Consider the following 21,970-nt stretch of genomic DNA (forward strand, 5'->3'; position numbering starts at 1 on the left):
CGTAAACATTTCTTCTGGATGCACAGATTTTCAAATTGAGATGTCGTCATTCATTGGCTGAGAACTAGTTCTGCACTCAGGATCGTTTCTCAAGCCTAGCTCTCTTACTCATCTTACCAGTCAGACAAGAGCTGTAGTAACTCGTGCTGTATCAAGAAGTTGTCGCCATTTTACTCGGTTTTGGGCTGTGTTTCACCAGATCCTGCGCCCCTTACTTTCTGGTGCCGGTAAGGTTTGCTAGAGAGAAGTGATTTCACAGGGTTGTCGTCCGGCATCCTTACGACGTGACCAGCTCACCGCAAGCTATTGTCTTTCGCCAGGTGCGCAATGGGGTTCTCTCCAAGCAGCGCTTGTAGCTAATGGTTCATGCGCTGTAGCCGTTATCCGTCGTCCGTTTGTACTCCACCGTAGATAGTCCACAGCACCTTCCATTCGAAAACACCAATAGGACTTTCGTAGAGGACTACCGGTTATATCAGGGTTTTGTAGTTTTTTGTATTGAAGTGGTCATGTCCGATCAGCACTGTGATTGGTGCGTACGTATGTAATGTCTGTGAAGAACCGGCCGTCGATGAGAACGTGGTCAATTGTTTTGCTGTACGTTGGTCGAGGAAAGAAGGGACTTTGGACTGCCAGCCCGTGGGAAGCTGCGAAGTTGGTGCATAGCTGGCTGTTGTCGTTCGTCACGGTGTACAGGCTGTGCGGGTCGATCACCGGCTTATATAAGTCTTTCCTTCCGTTCATGTCCCCAATGACGATCTTGGTGTCTCTACGCGAGCAGCTATCGTAAAGTTTCTCCAGCTGTGCGTAGAACGTTTCTTTTTCAGCATCAGGTCTTCCTTCGTGAGGGCAGTGCACATTGGGAATAGTGTAGTTGTAGAACCAGCCTTTTATTCTCAACAAACACAACCTGTCGCTGATTGCCTGCCACTTCATCACACGACTCTGCATCCTGCACAGCACTATAAAACCGCTACCAAGCTCATTGGCTGTGCCACCGCTTTGGTGGTACTGTCACAAATTCACCGTACCTTCTCTCCTTTCAGGCAAAGCTCCTGGAGCGCAACGATGTCGAACTGGCGGGATTCTAGCTGATCCAGCGGAATCCAGTCGACATCCGGGGCGTTGAGCGATCTACTGTTACATGTACCGAGCTTCTAATCGTCGTCCTTATTTCGTCGGCTGGGTCATTGCCTATTGTTCCGGTTCGTTTTGAATTCTTGATTCTTCGTAGTATGTTTATTTTAGTATGCTGCCTTACTAGGGCTGCGATGCCTAGTCTCACGACGGGGCTGCCGCCATAGGTGTAGCTGGCGAGACACCGCATTTCATAGTTCAGCCGTTCGGTCCGGATCAGTCGCTGTTGAGCCGCCCCTAGCCTGTGGGGTTCAGACAAACTGCTCACTAAGGAGAACAACTACCCCTTTCCTGTCAGCATACGACCAAGTTCCCACCGGTTCACCGGTTTTCCCTTGGTTGCTCGTATCACAGTCGGTAACACGTGGAGATAGGAATAGGGCATTATGCCTTGAACTACACTGGGGTCTACTTTATTCCAGCTAGTACGGGTGTGCTGTTAAAAAGCACTGCCCAGCCATTTACCAAACCTGGCTCTCCTCAATATCAAATCAGTGTTGCTGAAAGAGGTTGGCGTTGACGCTGTGTTCAAGATATTCAGTACATCTTCAGAGAGTCTATCCCGAAGTGATTTTTTCTGCTGTTACGACATTATTTTAAGCGTTATTAAATAAGTATATTAAAACTCCTTTTTCCGTTTTTTTTTAAATTACATACATGAAAACTAGCCCCCCCTAGAAATTTTCCTAAGTTGCGCCCATGATACCAAATGATTCAAGAACGTTTGTCGTCCGTCTCCCGTTTTTACGCGATTACACCAACCTGGTTGGGTCGAAGCAGTTTGCTGAGGAAAGGCTTCGCTACTTTAACAAATAACTTGATTGTAATCAGCAGTTGTAAATAAGTACCATGCGTTCATCCGCGAATATATCGAACTTGAGCATATGTCACTCGTTGTCTGTGCTACCAGCACAGATAACAAATCGGTTTATCTCCCACATCAAAACAACCAGCTCGACCACCAAATGTCGTTTTTGATGCTTCGGCAAAGACGACAAATGATCTCTTTTAAAACTATTTGCTCACTGCTCATGTATGGTTCTGTTTTGAAAGATTCGCTGGTCAATATTTTAATTAGATTTCGCTTCCTTTATCGTGACATACATAAAGTCTTATGGATATGAACCAATGAAGAATGCATAAAGGAGTATCGTCCAAATCCTATTCTTTTTAAATCATTTTTTATGAAAACTACAAAAACACAACATTAAGAGTTGTTTGATCATGGAAAAATTAGACAACAAAGTTAAAATTTTCTTTAAAAAAAGTACTACAAGGTATACAGCTTTAGGTGTTGTATAACACTGGTGACTACCAAACACTGTAATTAGAGGGATTTTCAATCACAAGGTTACAGTTCATTTTGTTAAATGCGTAGTACAAGGTTCGAATCTTGACTATGGTCAGGCCTTTTGTGCAGTACACATTTTTGTTCTAACCCTTCCCATAAATCCTTTTTCATGATATTTTCAACAACACCCGAAAGAATTTCGTTTATGCTGTAGTGTTTTTCTTTAATTCAAACAATAGACCTGTGTTGACGAATAGTCGATAAAAGCGAAAAAATTGTCCTAGAACTGGGAAAAAATGAAAGATTATATCTATTAACTATTAAATTTTGGTGCTCCTAGCCAAGCCGGATTTGCGTAAAGTCTTCAAAGACTTGAATGAAGTTTTCCCGCTATCTTTGCTAGAAACACCAAAGCGAAAGGAATGGTTAGAAAGCTATAATTTATTTTTCTTGTTTGAACGTAAGGGCATTTTTGACGTTTTTGTCGACCAGCGTTATTGATTTTCATAACCACTGGAGTTAATAACTTAATTTTAAAATTATGACGCTGGGTTCGGTCTCGTCGAACGCCGCCCAATTTTGAAATCGCGTGACTTTTTACCAACAAAACAGAAGAAAAAACACAAAAAATGTCCTTTTTAGTTAGCAGTTATTTAAACTGACAATTTTCGCCCCGCTTAACGGTACGAATGTAGCAACATTGGCTATTCACTTAGTAATGAGCTTATAAATCCATGCTTCGTTAAAGCTTTATCTTTTCTGACAGTTGTTTTTCTACAAAGCTTTTGCTATAAAACACGTGTCGTATTATAACAGGCGTATAGTTGCATACTACTTGTTTATTGCATGCAAGAATCAGTCCGAAGGGTTTTCAACACAGACGGTGTAGAATATATTGCACGGTTTTTAAACATTTATTGTCTCATACCCGCAATATTCTTAATTTTTAATGCATCATTTGTATTACTGAGCTTAGCCAACATGTTTTATATGAATACATATTTTCAGGTATAACAAAAAACATACTGGTTGTATAATCTGCTCCATACGAAAAGTATTTAAATGTGAGCTTCTTTTCTTTGCTCGCTTGAAGTCTAAATTGACGGTTCGTTCGCTATTTTTCCACACGCAAATGGTGCGCCTGTAATTGAAACAAACGTAGGTATGTAGTATTCACATGTAATGCCGTCTGCAGTTTTCAGAGGTTTATGATAATCTAATTGTACGTTGATTGGGATTCAAAAAACCTTATAAACATAAAAGAGATGCGCACATGCACACTAGCGAGATTAACGAATTTATTTTAACAGGCGAAAGATCGTGGGTTGTTAGTAGTTTCAGCCCATTCTGTGCTAAAGAACACAATTTAAATAGCATCCGTTTTAGTACACTCTCTTCGCCTTCTTTCTTAATATATACCTCTTGCTATACGTGCACACCACAAGATGTGGATCTCATGTCGAGTTCGTTTTTGCGGCATAGATACACTAGAACTACACTTTTTAATTATAACTGTTTGTTTTTTACTTTCCGTGCAACACCAGAAGCACGCTTTTGGAACAGAGTGTAGTCATTGATTGATTTAAAAAATTTCAATGATTTCCGGAAATCAATCTCCCTACTCCTCTTTCAGGGGTTATTCGTTCCCGATTTCAATACGTCTACGAAAACTCCCTTTGTATAAGGAACGCATATGTCGAGTTTTCTGTAACTCAACTCAGGTGTTCCAAAGTTATAGTGAAACACATGTGAAAACAAAATTACGTACCAATCCATAATGATCGGAAAATTAAGATTTTCATTCCAAAATTGTTTTGACGTGGGATTACATCTTTGTTCTCTATACTGGTATGCATTCTGTAAAATTGGAAATGAAACTGGCAAATATTGCGTCAGATTTCAAACGATAATAAACAATAACAATAACCAATATGTTGTTGGATAGATAAAATGTTGAACAATTTTGTAATACGCTAGTTATCATTATTTTTTCATTGCAAAGCGGGAAAATCGATAAAAAGTGTCAAGGACAAATTTACGCGAACAATGAACCAATCAGATGCGAGCACTCTAGCACAGACGACATAAATAGACACCAACCATTCCCCGTGATATTCTCTGTATCAATATCCAAAAAAAATTGATAGTGTCTCCCCATCGCAATAGGTCAATTTATGTTTGCTTCCATGAACCTAGACTAATTTGATGTCTCGAAGGTAATGGTTTTTTGAAAAGTTTGAAACAACCCCTTTTCTTGAAAAATTTCTAAACCTGCTGTTAGAGCGTAATAGAAAATGATGTCTTGAAAGAAATATTCTGGTAAAAGCAACAGTACTGAAGAGTATATGTTGAGCAGAGCGCCGCTATTTTCTCGTCGTCTAACATTGCAGCGGGCACGACTTCTGTTCGCGTGCAATCAAAACTGCAATGCTGCTATACATGGTGATTGACCATAAAAACCATAAATTACTCAACAAGAATTGAATATGTTTTCTTATACTTATATTAGCTGTCTTCGTAATACAGTGAATGTAATTATTGGCAAATGAAACAAACTTGTGAAGCAAAAAAACAAAAATGAATCTTTTGAAACTTTAACTTCGTTGTAATTGTTAAATGTTTTTTTGCACAAAAAAAACACTACAGGCATAACATCACCAAGTGTAAATGAAGTTCATTCGAGTGTAATTAAATATAGTTCTAAAAAATGAAGGAAGGCTAAGAATTAAAATGAGTAAATCACTGAGCAAACGAATTTATGGTGTCTGTAATTACAGTATGTACAGTATTTAGTCCCACGTCACCATTTCAAATAACTCTAGGGTTGTATACCTTGTAGTATATTTGTGTCAAATTTTGAGTGTTCTACTGTAGATGATTTGGTCATTTGAGAAAAATGTTGTAGTGACATGAGGCTTTCCATAAACCACGTGAATTGAGGCAACAATTCAAAACAATAAAAAAAAATCGTTAGTGTATACTAATTTTACGTTTTATCGATGTGTTTTGGATCAAATTGGTACGATATACGATGAATTTCGTTGATAAATCACCCAAAAATTCAAAACTTACATAAAATATGGAAAACTTTTAATCAGCTTTTTCTACAAAAACGCAAATTGTCTACAAACTTTAAACATTGATTCTTGAAGAGCACAAGCAGGGCTTTCAGGCACACTATCAGTAACTGTGTTTTTACGTGCTTACATTTAATGTTATTGAAGGTCAAAATTTAAAAAAAATCGCATATTTTCTATGTGGCCTGCGGTCCCTGCGGTAGACTCTATAGGATTAAAATCAATTACTCCTTCAGTTTCATGAAGCCAATATACAGGCCCCGTTCGATTTTGGCAACACGTCAAAATTTTACACGATGCCAAAATCGAACCATGCCAAAAACGAACGGTTTTTTTTTTCACCATAGTATTTTACTTTTTTTGTGTGCTATGATGACTTAGACCCTAGGGATGGCCACCAATGGACTAGTTTTTGGATTCCAAGTCGTTGTAGGTGTCGCTTAGTGGGTTTTGGTACAATAATCCGGAAGAATCTGGAACACAACCGGAATAGGTCCGCAAGTGGCTAATGGCGACCTAAACACTTAATATGACCACCAAAGTAATTAGAGGCATGGTACATATAGTTGGCATGGTAGTCATTGTTTTGGTCATGGCCATTGTATTACCGAAACATGTTCCAGTCATGTATCCGGAACCAGTTGACCGATTCCGGCCATCCTCCTAGACAACATTAGGGACCATAATATCTTACTCTTGACGGTTATTGAGCTTAAATTGGTTAAAGAAAAATCGAGAAAACTAAAATATATGAATGAAAAAATCGTTCGTTTCAGGCACATGTGGCAACATTAGGGACCATAATACCTTTCTCTTGGCGGTTATTGAAATTAAATTGGTTAAAGAAAAATCGAGAAAACTAAAACATATGAATAAAAAACTCGTTCGTTTTTGGCACATGTTTATTTCTAAAGTAAAAAAAAAATATTTGAAAAAATCAATACGCCCAAATACAATGAAGATATTATATTGTTAAATTTTTGGCCTAGGGGAAACTGAATAACAAAAAACTCTTTTTTTCCATTCATTAGTGCAATCAGAACAGTAAAAACTATTTTAAATATCCTTTGAAAATTGATACAGATCAGTAAAATATGAAGAAATTGATATTTCTTCGCAATTATTATGGAAATCGGAGAGCAAAGTAGTGAAGTTAAAGTGGTGAATACTAAACTAAACTCATGGAACAAGTTGTTAACAAATATTTTAACATGATTATCGTTTAACAACGAATGACCGTTATACTCACTGATCTGTGTTTAATCTTCATATTTCAAATCACACTCATAGCTTTGGTTTCTCTAAATTTCATCCGCCTTTGTACCTTTTTCCGATTCAATTCGATAATTCATTACTATGTCAAAAATGCCCCACCTTGAAGCACGGCCGCTAGTATCAAATGTGCTCCGAAACAGAAAACATGTGCTGTATCTGGTCAACTCTCTTTGCTGCATTTTTCGTTGTCTACAACATTCCGTTAGCAGCCGGACAATCTACAGATAAGTTTACTGACATTGAACTAGGTCTTGACTATCAGAAGTTGCTAGCGAAATTAGAAATTTTAGACACAAAGTGAGTTCATATAAAAAAAAACAAATTCCTGATCATGTCATGATAAAAATGATTTGATCATTGTAGAATCAGTCGAGTGGAAACGGCATCTAAAGAACAATTCTCTCTGCTGGAATCGAAGCTAGATAAAATTTTCAAGCAAGCTGAAACTATAGGCTGGTCAGTGCAGTCAGTGCAGAAGGACGTCGAATATGTTCAAAAGGAAATCCAACATTTCAAAAACTATTCACGCGAACAGCTAAACTCGTTGAATAGCAGTACTACGATAATTCATTCAATACTGATGGAAGGTCGCCAGCAGAAAGGTGAATCATATCCTGTAAAAGAAGAGTCACCGTTGCGTAGAGAGGCTCCATACGGTAACATAGCATATGACAGTTGTGATGTGACAGCAAAAAATAGTTCTAAAATTGTGGATCTATTACCAGAACCAGGATTTGGTTCAATTTTTTCGGTACTTTGCGATCAAGAGTATGAGCAAGGAGGGTGGATAGTAGTTCAAAATCGTTTCAACGGTTCAGTGGATTTCTATCGCGGGTGGAAAGAATACCGCAACGGCTTTGGAAATTTAAATGGAGAATTTTGGCTTGGCTTAGATAAGCTGCATTCTTTAACATATGCTGCTCCTTATGAACTGCATGTGTTGTTGGAAGATTTTGAAAACAAAACAGTAGTCGCCAAATACTCCAGATTTGCAATTGGAAATGAAAATGAATCCTATGCTTTAACAAAATTAGGTGAATACAGTGGAAACGCAGGCGATGGATTGAACTATCATCGGGATGCTAGGTTCTCCACAATGGATATGAACCATGACTTACCGGGGAATAACGGAGCGATCGACTGGACCGGAGGGTGGTGGTATCGGCGAGGCCATCATAGGTAAAATCGATATTACTTAACTTGAATATTGAATAGCTTGAGGTTCTTGTCACAGCAATCTGAATGGACAGTATTTAAAAGGAGCCGTCGATAATACTAAATACCACGGAAAAGGCATGACATGGAACCCGTTTCGCGGATACGACTATTCTTTGAAGGGATCACGTATGATGATCAAACGAATCATACAGTAAAGGGCTGTTTCTGTTGTGTTTCAAGCTACAAAATTTCCAGTTAGAAAACATTTATAAAGTTATACACATTATACAATAATTCAATGTAATTAATCATATTTAAAATTTGCACGAAAAATTAAATTTGAAGTTACTGTTCTAATAGTTACAGTTCAGCAACGAGCTTCAGTTTTTCGGTATGTTTATATAATAACATATTTCAGTTTCGCCGAGTTGCTCGCCTCAAAATGGAAACAGAATAATTGAATTTTTTTTTAAACATACGTTGAATTTGTTTGGCACATAACATTGATTTTTAAATTATCTGGTGTAATTAGAAACCTTTCATTCAGACTCAATTGTAAAACAATGTGACTGTCATTGCTCAAATAAATATTCTAAAAGTGTAACGCAATCACAATACAAATTGACTGTACACGTGATCGAAAACAGAAAGTGAAAACAATTTGTCAGGGATCATATTTATATGGGAGAAATCTAATAATGTAGCCAGCATCTATCGAAAGTTGGCATAAAACACTCTCATTAGAGACATTCCATTCTCAAACAGCGGAAATTACCAATAGTGCAACAGTAAATATTTCTAAATAGTCTCCTTTAAAGGCACAGATACATACAGCATATTTCACGAGATCTAGGCAATAACATAAGCAGCCAACACTCTCATTCGATACACGTCAAAACATACACGGTTCCCTTTTTCGGTAGCAAGCATTAACCTACATTTGTGTAGCCAAAACTAAGAGCCAACATTGGCGAATGGAAGACCGCTCCTCGAACATCGAGCTTCAATGAATTGGATGACAAGGGCAATATGTGAAGTTCAAGTTTTCGAAGGGCGCTTTTTTCAAGTGTAACAAAACTGAAAAATTAGATTAAAATATTTTACTTCATTAAATTAAAATGTTTCGACTGATTGAAATTTTTACATAATTAAGATTAACACTTTTGAAAAACATTACAAGTTGATTCTCATCATATTTTCTCTTCAGTAATTCATTTATTAAAACATCAATCCGAAATATATAACACAATTGAAATTTACCAAAACGGCTATGCAATTTTTCTTACTAATTGAACACGTTTCGCTCAGCCTAATTTAATCTCACTGTTTCATATACTTACGCTGCATCGAAAGTCCCTGCAGACTCAAAGAAGAGTGATTCCCCAGGTTTGCCTAAACACTGGCGACCAACAGAATTCATTTGATTTGTCGTTACAGTCGTTTCGCGGAGGTCAGTCCAGTAACTTGTGCAGCGTGGTGATCCGCTAAACATTGAACGTTGATACAATGGTTGAAGCCCAATTCATTTCATTTTCTTTTTGGATTTTTTCTTTTATGGTATCAGCACAAGTAGTTCCTTCTTGCTGTGGTACTTTTGGCTATGAGCTTCTAGCCGCCCGATTAGAAGGGTTAGAGAACGTGTAAGTTGCAGTGCTACATGACTCAGTGCTTCTATGTTGATCAGTACCGTAATCTCGCATTTCAAATTTACAGCGCCATGCAATCCAGATTGAAATTTACGGAAGATATTCAGAGTTTAAGAAGTGATCTTCAAACATTGACAACTAATGTTCAAAATGTGGCCTGGAATAAAATGGAAGGTAAAAGTGGTGGTAACGTTGGCAGTGGAGAAGGACGCGTGAGTTCAAACGCTGGAACAGGTTAGTATTGTTACTTTCACGCAGTGCATATATGAATACTTCTAAGTTTATGCAAAAGTTCCTTCTTAGTTTATACAAAGGTTCCATGAAACTATCGATATAAATCTCGATAATAAAACGATGATAGTTTAAGTGAAAACTTATTGAGCATGCGATGCTTGAAATACTAGCAGGTTTTTGTCAAGCCGTGTTTTATGTTGTAACAATAAGATATTGTGGAAAAAAAATCTGGTAAAAACTTCTGTGTCAAAATATTTTCACAATGGCGGAAGTAACATTTGATATTTGTTACGAGAGGTAGCGACACACTTTTCAGGACACTGCGTTTGTGTACGATTCAAAAATGTACAGATTTTCATTTGTCGCAAGAGGTTTTATTCACCCACAACACGAAATTACATCGTAGGTTCGAATCTGAGTAAAATTAGGCCATTCAATGTCAAATGATATATTGAACAAGTTTTTGCTAGTATTATCAAGAATTTCGGCCAAAAACTTTCAGAACTTACTAGTTTACTAGTTTACAGCAGATCGAATATGGGTTTAAAAATCATCGAAATATTTTGCTGACATATGCAAAATATCATTAAATTCCATCAGTTATTGGGAATTCAAATTCTCGGGACAAATTTAGCCTATTCATATTCAATTCAAGCCTGAGCCATCAAAAACGCGCGTATCTTATCAGATGCATCTGAATTTGGATACAAGTTTTTGTTAATAAATCTAAGTCACGTTGTTGAATATGCAGAGTCCTATTTTCAGGTTTTTTACTTTCAGATCTACCTCGTGCATGTGACGAAATTTTAAGTCGGAAATCTGCTCCTTACCTGCTAGATATCTTCCGTGGCATTCATAATCCTTTCGAAGTGTATTGTGATCAAGAATTTGAAGGTGGTGGCTGGCTAGTATTCCAGAACCGCTACAATGGTGCCGTCGATTTTTACCGTTCGTGGAAAGAGTACAAAGAAGGCTTTGGTTCTCTTGACGGAGAGTTCTGGCTAGGATTGGAAAAACTTCACCAGGTAGCTGAAGGATACTAATCCAAGTATTGAGACAAGCATCAGATAAAGATAAAACTTGAATCGATCTTTGACACCAATGTATACCAGTGAAAGCTAATACAAATACGCCCCTTTTGCAGATAACGTACTCTGATCATTATGAATTGGCCATCACGATGGAGGATTTTCACGGAGAAACTGCCTTCGCCCGGTATACACACTTTGCGGTCGGTGGAGAAGCAGAACTATATAACTTAATCAAATTAGGAGCCTACAGCGGGTCAGCCAACGATAGCTTGATTTATCACATCAAAGGAAAGTTTTCCACATTCGACAATGATAATGATGAAAACCCTACAAGTTGCGCTATGACGTACTTTGGAGCATGGTGGTACAAATCCTGCCATACAAGTAATTTGAATTCCAGATACATCCGTGCTGGTTCTAATGTGGAGGCAAACAGAATGATAGTGTGGCGCAAGTGGAAAGGAGACTTGCATACACTGAAAAAGACGCGCATGATGATAAGACGAATTCAAAGCAAGTGATTGCATCAGAGAATCTGTGAAGATTGCCAATATATTACTATAGTAAGTTATCGAAAAATCTCTTAAAAAATCAAATGTGTAAAAAATGTTACGTAGTAATAACCGATGCTGAATAAAAATTACACTGAAACAGGTGTTGAACATTGCATCCAATTATTTTCCCCGCTTCTAATTTACAACGGCACTATTCACCCCATTATTGTTGATACCGAAACGCGTTCCCAAGACGGGTCTGTAAATCACGGGAACCAAACACAAAAGTCTTCAACATTCAAATCACTACCGTCTTCATGCGACAAGGAGTCTTCTTTACAATATTGTGGTTTTCAAAAGAAGGCACTAGAAAGTATTCATCGTAACTTATAATAATTCATACCATACGTGTGGTTTCGTTAGAGGGTGCGTATACAAAGGGGTTTTAATCAAAAACTAAGAAAGTCTGGCTTTACCGTTCTACCTGGATGGATTACCGTTGATACTGCTTACTGCTTACCGATGGTTTTCGAAGGCTGCCGATGAACACCGTTGACGATGAGATGAGATCCTAATGGATGTTCGGCATGTAAAATGATTTTCGGTTGGAACAGGCGATTTGTATGCACCAAGTACACTACCCAGCCTCCCCAGCTGGTCTCGAGGTACGATGCTGGCCTAACAAGCCAGTTGCCGTAGGTTCGAGTCTCGGCTCGGGAGAGACTGTTAGTGTCAGTAGGATCGTAGCGCTAGCCCCACAATTGTCCTGTACACTCAACAGTTGGCTGCGAAGTCTGTGTATAGTAAACAGAAGGTCAAGTTCCGAATCGGAATGTAGCACCAAGGCTTTGCTTTTTACACTACCCATCCAAGGTGACCCGATCAGGACAGCATAACTACAAGATTACTAAATTCTGTCAACACGAGATACAAATAACATATTTTGATACGATTCTGAAATTTTCCCAGGCTTTTGATAACAAAATTGAATCTGAATTAGTTATAATAACAAATCCTGAAAAGAAGTTGTCATGAAACAATTCTAACACATTTTTCGTCTCTATCAAAACCGGCTGTTTCAAACAATGGTTGTTTCTACACTGTTCTATATGCTATCTGATTTTGTTAGAAAGTTGGTATGTTAGTAACAAAGTTTTATATGGGTTTGATACTAGTAGAATAATTTTTGTTATCTTTTTTGTTATTTTAACACCTAACGTGATCATATTGAAAACACTACCTGATAGGTTTTTCTCATAACAAACTAACAGCTTCTGTTACATTTCTGTTTTGTCCTTCCGATCGGGAATGGCGATGGGGGCTAGTGTGGATACTCCAGCAGCTTGAATCGCATCTCATCGTGCTATTTGTTCAGAGATAATTCATTTTCGTAAAAAACTAACACGAGAATTCACTAAGGTCACTTTTTACGCGGGTTTCTTTTTACGCGGCTTTTTTTACGCGGATTCCGGAATTTACGCGGTTTTTTTTTACGCGGATTCCGGAATTTACGCGGTTGTTTTTACGCGGATTCCGGAGTTGACGCGTTTTTTTTTGCGCGAATTTCGGTTTCCCTTCACTCGGAATGCAGAATTAACGCTGTTTTTTTACGCGGATTCCGGAATTTACGCGGTTTTTTACGCGGATTCCGGAATTTACGCGGTTTTTTTACGCGGATTCCGGAATTTACGCGTTTTTTTACGCGGCATGTATCCCCCGCGTAAAAAGCGACTTTAGTGTACTCAGATTTTGTTTTTTGTTTTTTTTTTTAAACAATATCTGGAAGAAAGAGCTAGTGAAATCACCTTCGCAGCGTATGTATAAGAAAAGTAAACATTTTACCGCGTATGATTAATAAAAATGAAATTTCAAAAAGTTCATAGTGCAGCATTCTACAATTGTGATGGAGAAAATGGTAACCATTTTCTTCAACCTTTTGGGAGTAAAACACGAACAGCTTAGTCGAAAAAACATGTGGCCGCCGCGATAACTAGTATCGTCAATTTGGTTACATTTGGTACGAAAAGCGGACCAAAACGACAGCGTTTGATACATGAAGGATCGAGACAATTGTGGTTGGCCTAATCGATGAGGATCTAGACGACCGCGTTTGAATAAATCGATCATGGATCGAGACGACCGCATTTGGTTTAATGAGGGTGGATTGATAGCCGATCGAGACTACCGCGCCTGGTTTCATTAGTAGTCATAGCCGAATTTTGGAGATGTCCAGGAGAGCCAAGACCCCCGTTTGCCGTTTTGCCGGATACAGAGCAACATTTCAATCGACCTATACGCCGGTTTTTGGATGGTGATCACTTTCAACTGCCTCCGTAACGCGAAGTATACGACTGTGTAGGTATACCTATTTCCTGGGTATAACCTACCAGGACTTTCTCCAGAAAACCCTGTACGCGCAATTGGCGCGGAATTAATACACACAGATTAACGTGGACTAACTGACTTTATTTTCGTACATCACTACTTAAATATACCCTACCGGTAACTCAGAGAGAGAGACTTTCTCCACTCTCTGTTTACCTTACTAATCTCTTAACCTAATCTAGTACTGCTAAAGTACAGGCGGCGTTTTGTTTATAACACAAAACTTGTTTATTTTGGTCGAGTTTGTTCGCCGGTGGCACAGCAGAAGGCTGCGCGAAGTTCTTTGCCACCTGTGGCATAATATGTTGATACATAGAGTGTTGACAGAGCCGTTCGCGGTCCTCTGTCAAGGGAACCAAATGTTTCGCCTGACTAAAGCATAGCAGAAGGCTATGCCCTCCTAGGAACAACATTTAACTTTAATTATAAGGCTCGTGACGGAGCATTGGGTTCTTCGCAGGGTGTGACGTCACATCTGCCACCCCGCCTAGTTGGCCATTGTCTAGAAGAGACAATGGTCACACGGTCTGTTCTGATGGCCGATAGGCGTGTTTTTCTCCTTTTTTTTTATTGCAATTATTTTTCTATTACAATTATTCTAGTTTTTATGCAACTATATACACCGTTGGTTTTTTTATAATATGTTTTTTTTTTTCTCTGGCCAATGAAATTTCAGCTGTCGTGTTTAAGCGCCGCTCGAACTGGTGTGCCTTGGTTGCGGGGGGGGGGGGGGTTGAAACGGGAGGGTGCATCTGGCAGTAGAGGTTCTCATCGGTAGGTTGTGGTGTTATCTGGTTCATTCAGTTTGCTCTTTGCTGCCTCAAATTTGACGTTCTATTTATCAGTTTCACTTAAAACGCAGGAGAGTGTCACTTTCCGGTAATGGTCTGGTAGCAGTTCGATATTCCCAATAACCGATGTTAGAAGGTGACTTTTCTCGCAATAAATACCCGGTGGGTCGTGCTTCAGATATGGGAAATGCACGTGTGGGTGGTAAAATGTGGGTTGATAGTGAATGTAGATTCGTAGTTGATCAGCGTTAATTCCGTAACGTGTTTTAATTGCTTCAATGCCACGTGTTTTCCTCTGACGGATCCTCAAAAACTATGCGATCCTTCTCTTTCCGATGCTCTAGTATATTGTAAAGCCACTCTAAGCTTAGCTGCTCCTTTTGTATATGAGGCAATGTCACGGTTTCATAATCTTGGGCAGTTTCTTCCACCAAATATCTTTTTTGGGTGGAAAATTTCCTATATGCCTCTCAGTAGCGGGATATATGATTGTCACCTTGATTTGATTTACTTCCGGATCAGCAACGCACAAAAAATTTCCGTAGGTATCATTAACAAATTCCGTCCTCAGTTGGGACGTGGATGAGGAAAAACTTCTTTCGACGGCCGCTATAACACCAGTTGCACTACTTTGCACACTTTCACTGTTCTTCCGACAAGTTCGTCGTGACGTCGTCAGAATTAGCTTTCGTCACCATGCTCGTTTGATGACGCTTATGATTTTTCAGCTGCCCCTCAGTGAAGGCCGTCTTTTCCAACACAATGATCGCGTAATCGTCACGCGATAGGCTTACAAAATGCCCCAACAGTGAAACGCTCTTGTGTGTACTGTTATAGTTCAGGATGCGAACAGGTACGAAGCCTGCCAAATCGTAGCTACGGCTGGTTGGATTGTTCACTCCATCTTTCACCATAGACACCCGCCGTTCGACTCCCCACGCAACCGTCTGCTTTCCTTTTAGCGCTGTACTGGGCATCATGGTATGCTCCCATCTCAGCATCCATTGTAATCACCTCGGTCGTCTTCGATGATCGGGAACTCGTCTCGTTGTCAATTCTTAGATGCTAGTTGCCCTACTTAGCAAGTGGTGCATTATTTTTTTGCCATTATTTCATCAATTCTTTTTTTTGTTTTGTTACTTTTTCCACTTGCTGTTTAAAATTAATGTTCACTCGCGTACGGGCTTCATTCTACACATTCTACATTCTATTATCTACTCTAGGCTTCTACTTACAATCTAGGCCCGTATTTCTCTTCTTGTTCGGATGACATACTTTGGTTTTTCTTCCCCTACTAAGTTGTACATCATTTGTATTAGATTTGATTTAGTATTTCAGTATTTGATTCATCTGATTTTACAAATATAACATTCAATTGTGCATTGTTTACTTCTTTTCCATTATGCACTCTCTAACTTTGATATTTGATGTTTTTTTTTTACATTTAAAATCATTTCGACACATTTAATCCATTTATCTGTATTAGGCTTTTACTTTCCGCTTTAAAATATCAGTTTAACTTGTCTTGTGGCCCATTATTAACGCTTTTGTTTTTCATCAAAAAGAGTTCAAATTCCTTCAATTTAAAAAAAACATAGCATCAATTCTTTGCTTTGGTTACATATTTTCTTCATTTTGCGTTCTTTCCAAATATTTTCCTCCTTCTTCTTATAACAGTTTTCAATAAAATAAATCTGTTTCCGCACAATGTATTATGTTTACATTTCTCTATTTTTGTTTCATCATGTTTTCATCGAACAAACCGCATTGGTTCAATCTTTTCTTTTCCTTTGTCAAGTATTACCTGTCTGATTCATAAATAAATCTTTTCATTGTACAAACCGCGTTGATTAAATATTTATCGTTTTCTTCTGTCTCATTTACAATGTTCATCTAATAACTGGCGTGTTCTTAACACCTTATATCATCTTCTAATTGCACCTAAAATGTCCCGTCACTTTCTCATCTGCTTTATTCTTTAATCTTTTGCATCTCTTTTTGAATCTGTAATTATTTAATTTTCGATTTGTCTCTTGCTACTGTCATACTTACACTACTTACACTTCTCCTGGTATGCAGTAGTCTGCATATTTCCTCTCCCCCTTCCATCCGAAGGTGCGACCGCCCGCTCTGGTGATTCCTGAAAGATAAGAAGGTTAGGAAATAAAAGGAAAATCTCGCACACTCACTCATTCTGGGTTAATTACTCCCTTGTTTACTCTTTCAGTCAGCACTCACCTCAACCATTCCGGGTTAATTACTTCCGATGTATACACTCACACAACCTTAAATAATGAAAGAATAGTTCGAATCCCTTAAAGTCAGTAGTCTTTTCGTCTGGAAAGTTCAGCCCTCTTTTCAAATGTCTTTCCTAGTTCTATTGTTGTCTCCATCGCAAAAAAATTTCCCAATACAGCATCCATCGATTTTCTTCTTCGTTTTCCTATTAAGCCAATAGCTATCAAACCTCGTTTTCATTCTTTTGTCCACTATAATTTCTTTCCCATGTTAACATTTGCATTTTACAAAAGAAAACAAATGCTGTTCTAAATTCTTTCAACTCTTTTTATCCATTACAACCATCCAGATCATTCTAGTAATTTGAATTCCCCAAGTTTTTTGTTTATTTAACCTTTATCGGCGGGGTTCCTCCTCCCTCACGCCTTCATTCGTATTTGAATTTTTTCAACTGTGTCATGCCATTTGACTAATATCATCAAAGGCTGTATATCTTTTTCGGCGACTTATTCCATTTCTTCACGCCTTTACTTCAGTATGCTTTCTTCCGTTTGTTTCTGCCTATTAATTCCCGTCAATAAAATCATTCAAGTTTTTCGGCGACTTTTCGTATTTCTTCACGCCTTTACTTCAGTATACTTTTTTCCGTTTGGTTCTGTTTATGGACTCCCGTCAATAAAATCATTCATATTTTTCGGCGACTTTTCGTATTTCTTCACGCCTATATTTTACTTCCACCTTACTTTCTTATACAGTTTTAGGTGCTATTATACAGTTTTAGGTTATAACTCACGCCATCCAATATCTTATTTAATTAAATATATTCTGTCCGTTAACCTTGAAAGCATAGTTTAAGTTCATATATTCAGTCATAATAACGCTTAAGCCGGTTATTATGAACTTTTTCTAAACGATTGCCGTTTCTAATTACTGTGGTCATTTCGCTTGGAATGTCCACTACTTCATATGGTCCTCTCCATATGTTCTGAAGCTTTTGGCCTGCACCAGTCGCTACGGCCTTCACTAATACTTGTTCACCCCACATGGGTTTGTAATCATTAGATGATCTGTCGTAAATTTATTTGCGGTTCTCTTTACTCCTTTTCAGGTTGGCTTGTGCGTTTGCATGTAAATCGTAAAATATTTTCTTCATTTCATGTGTGTATGCATCATATGTCATCTTCTCCACTCAGTTCCGCTTATAGATTGAAGTCGGGATTCGAGCTATCCGTCCGTACAATAATTCGAACGGCGTATATCCTGTAGACGAGTTTACTAATGTATTGTATTCAAATGTGAAAAATGGTAACAATTCGTCCCATGTGTGCGGCTTTCAGCCAATAAATTGTCTCAAATACGTTTTTAACTCGCGGTTTGATCTCTCTACTAAGTTAGCCTGTGGATGATACGGGCTAGTAGTAATTTTCTTGATCTTTAAAATTTTGCACACCTCTTTCATCAGTGAGCTCACAAAATTTGCGCCGTTGTCTGTGACTAGTTCCAACGGGGCACCGAATTTACAAATATAATTTTCTACGAAGGTCTTGGCTACCGTCTGACTTTCTTGATTCTCCATTGGAGCGACAATTAGGTATCTCGTCAAGTCATCTTGCATGACTAGACCATAACGGTTTCCCATATCGGACTCGGGTAACACTACTATATCCATGTATAATTTCTCAAATGGCTCCGATGCGGTCGTAGTGATCTGCATCGGTATCTTGTTTGATCTTCCAATTTTGTTCTTTTGGCAGGAATCACACTGCCGAACGTAGTTCTCGATATCCCGTTTCATCGTAGCCCATGTAAAAAGTGTGCCAATTCTCTGGCGCATTCGTCGCGCTCCTACGTGCCCTCCTAAGGGTGCATCGTGAAAGTCCTTTAAAATTGTTTCCACTTGATCTGGCGCAATTACTGTACGCTCGCTATTAGCATTATATAGTATTAATTGTTTTTCTAGCTTACCCGCTAGGAACTGAATCATTTGCAGAACCTCCTGCTGCTTGATTTTTCTGAAGGATATTAGGTGAATGACCCCGGCTGCCTTTACTGCCGTGGGGCTCTTATTGAAGCTATCCAAAAATTGAGAAAAAAATTTCCGGCAATCGATTAACGAATTTTCGCTGCCGTCTACTATGAAACCGCCTACTTTCTTGTCTTTAAATTTGAGTACACCATCCTCGACGTAATCTTTTAGTCCTTGTGACAGCTGATACAGTGTCTGAAGTTCTCTGTACGCCGTCCGACTGTTCAAAATGACAAGACGAGCTTCGATATTCCTCTCGTCCAATATTCTCTTCGAGACTTCCACCGTCTCACTTGGTATCAGGTCATTTGATAATGCCTGTGAAAAGTCATCATATGAAATGTTGACGAGTTGTTGCTCATCCTCGTCCTCAGCGATGTCCGCAATGTCTATGGCACTCAAATCTTGTATTGTGCCGTTCAAATCATCCGAAGCGTTCTTCCGCTGCTCTAGCAGGCGTTTCTGCTGGCGCGTAATCATGGCTATCTGCCTGTGGGGTGAACTTTCTTGCCCCTGACACGTCCCATCTGACAAACGTGACAAAAAATCGGCGACTATATTTTCGCTACCTTGTTTATACCTGATGCTGCATTCCAAACCCTGCAACTTTAGTCTCAATCTTGTCAGCGTTGGAGATGTCTCTTTGAGCCTCCAAATAGCTATAAGTGGTCTGTGGTCCGTGTAAACGATAAACTTTTGACCAAAAATGTAATGTTTGAAATATTCTATGGCCCATACAATCGCCAATAGTTCCTTTTCTATGATATGATATTTGGTCTCTGCACCTACAAGTGCACGACTCGCGAACGCGATCGGCCGGTGCATGGATTTTTCATTCGACAGGACGGCTCCAATAGCATAATTGCTAGCGTCTGTCGTAATAACAAAAGTGTCTTGATAATCTGGCCGGACTAAAACTGGCTCTGTAATCAGCGCGTTTCTAAGGAATTCGAACGCTTCCTGACATTCTTTTCCCCACACAAATTTAGCGTCTTTCTTCAACAAATCATTCAGCGGCTTGCGCTTCTCCGCGATGTTGGGGATAAACTTCCCGTAAAAATTTACTGTTCCCAGAAATGACCTTATACCTTTTACGTTTGTGGGTGGCTTAAGGCTTTGAATGGCCTTAATATTTGCATTGGTGGGTTTTATGCCTTCTTCATTAACGACATGACCCAAATACTCCAGTTCCTTTTTCAAAAACTGACACTTTGATGGTTCTATTTTTAAGTTATGTTTGCGCAAAGCTTGTAATACTTTTCGCAAGTTATCATTATGGTCGGTGATAGTGTCACCGAAAACTATAATGTCATCGAGGTAGACAAAAGCTTTCACGTCCCCTATCTCAGAGAGAACAGTATTCATAAGTTTTTGGAATGTTGAGGGGCTGTTCTTTAACCCCATCGGCATCCGTGTAAATTCGAAGTGGCCTTTGGGAGTGGAAAACGCCGTCTTAGCCGCATCTCGGCGGTCTATCGGGACTTGATAGAACCCCGATTTTAAATCAATTGAGGAGAAATATTTTGCTCCTCCAACATTATCCAATATCTCATTTATAAGAGGTATTGGGTATACAAACGGCTTGGTAACTTCGTTCAATGATCTAAAGTCTACCACAATTCTGTATCTTTTATTTCCGTCAGCATCCGGCTTTTTTGGTACACATAACACCTGTGCATTCCAGGGACTAGTGCTGGGTCTAATAATACCCTGCGCCCTCATTTCATCGATTTCCTTATTAATGTGCCGTTTCGTGGCCTCCGGAAATCTATATTGCCGCTTATTGATAGGCACCTCCGATGAAGTTTCTATCGTGTGTACGGCGGCGTCAGTAGTAGTTAACTTGTCGCCCTCGAAAAAGAATATATCCGCATAGCTTTCGACCATATTCTTCACTGTCCTGAATTCTCTATCAGGCAAGTGCGCCAAATTCAGCACTTGCCGTAGTTTTTCAATTCTTGCATTTCCTTTTGACTCTGGTGTCAGCTTGTGCTCCAACAGGTCATAGTCAAGCCTCGAGTCTAGGTCCAACTCGGGCATTATAGTATTCTTCGAGTCAAGAAAATTGTTCTTCGGCTCTTCATTTCGATATGTTTGGTGCTCTCTATTTATTTCGTTTTTGTCTACGTCAGCCTCATTGCGGGCTGTGTTGCTAGTATCTCGCAACTCGTTCTGCACCATAACTCTATTTCTGGCTGCCACATAAACATGTTGACTAAGGACTTCGTCTTTGGGCATACTCCACGGACTCAAGTCGTCCGGACTTCTGTTTCCGTGTTTCTTGAACACTATGTAATCAAAATTATTTCCTATTTGAAGCGTATGCTTCTTTAAGAATTCTGCGCCAATTAATCCGTCGCTTGGCAAATTTTCTAATATATGAAATTGCGTCGGGATCAAAAAGTCTCCGACTATTAAATCCAACATAATTGTACCTGAGGTACGCACAATGTCTTGGCCGATACCTCCAAAAGTGGTTACGTCCTGTGTATTTACCGGTACATTCAAAAGATTCACAATGCGTGCATTAATTATATTCGCACATGCACCTGTATCTAAGATCAGGTTCAACGTAAATTTGACATTCTGCTTAGCCAGTAGGGTTAACATTAAGTGCCCTCTGACATCGTAATATACTCGCTTAGCCACACAAGCACTGTTGTCTCTTATGTGATTGCATGCGGTCCTCCAATCGGCTATTTCTATATTGCTGGGCTCATCGGTACATCTCCGCCAGTCAACATCTTCGCAAATTTCATCGTTAAAATATTCCTGTGCAATAGGATCCAAAATACCTTCTTTTTGCAAATTACTACTTCTTTCATTAATGTTGGCTACCGTAAGCATTTTCTGAGGCATCCGGGTATACGAATTCCTGTACCTCCTATCAGTTGGTCCATTTTGACCATAATAATTATATTTCCAACCATGGGCGTAGTTCCCTTGGCTCCGTCGGTATGATCGCGCTGTGCGATAATTGTATTTGGATCGATTACCGTCGCTAGATCCACATATATTGTTATAATTGTTTTGCTTGTAAATTATTCTATCTCTATTTTTGTAATTATAACCTTCATTTCTTCCAAGACGGCTGTTGCTATAATCAGCGTCTTTGTGATTAATTGTAAAAATATTTCTGCTACTATTAAATTGTCTAAGTGCATCGCGCTGTCTTTCGACCAATTCT

General features: G+C 39.0%; 2 protein-coding genes across 2 annotated transcripts; both read left to right on the plus strand.

The window, feature by feature from the left end:
- Nucleotides 1-6,797: 6,797 nt before the first annotated feature.
- On the plus strand, nt 6,798-9,086 carry LOC129725228 (fibrinogen-like protein A). Its single transcript, XM_055680784.1, has 3 exons — nt 6,798-7,077; nt 7,144-7,959; nt 8,015-9,086. Exons 1-3 carry the CDS (start codon nt 6,905-6,907, stop codon nt 8,151-8,153), a joined length of 1,128 nt encoding a protein of 375 aa, XP_055536759.1. The 5' UTR covers nt 6,798-6,904; the 3' UTR covers nt 8,154-9,086.
- A 270-nt stretch (nt 9,087-9,356) lies between these two features.
- Nucleotides 9,357-11,526, plus strand: LOC129725229 (microfibril-associated glycoprotein 4-like). Its single transcript, XM_055680785.1, has 4 exons — nt 9,357-9,578; nt 9,652-9,818; nt 10,599-10,843; nt 10,963-11,526. The coding sequence occupies exons 1-4, from the start codon at nt 9,445-9,447 to the stop codon at nt 11,368-11,370; spliced, it is 954 nt and encodes a 317-aa protein (XP_055536760.1). The 5' UTR covers nt 9,357-9,444; the 3' UTR covers nt 11,371-11,526.
- The last annotated feature ends 10,444 nt before the right edge of the window (nt 11,527-21,970 follow it).

This window comes from Wyeomyia smithii, chromosome 2 (genome assembly GCF_029784165.1).
Source record: "Wyeomyia smithii strain HCP4-BCI-WySm-NY-G18 chromosome 2, ASM2978416v1, whole genome shotgun sequence".
NCBI classification, from domain to species: Eukaryota; Metazoa; Arthropoda; class Insecta; order Diptera; family Culicidae; genus Wyeomyia; species Wyeomyia smithii.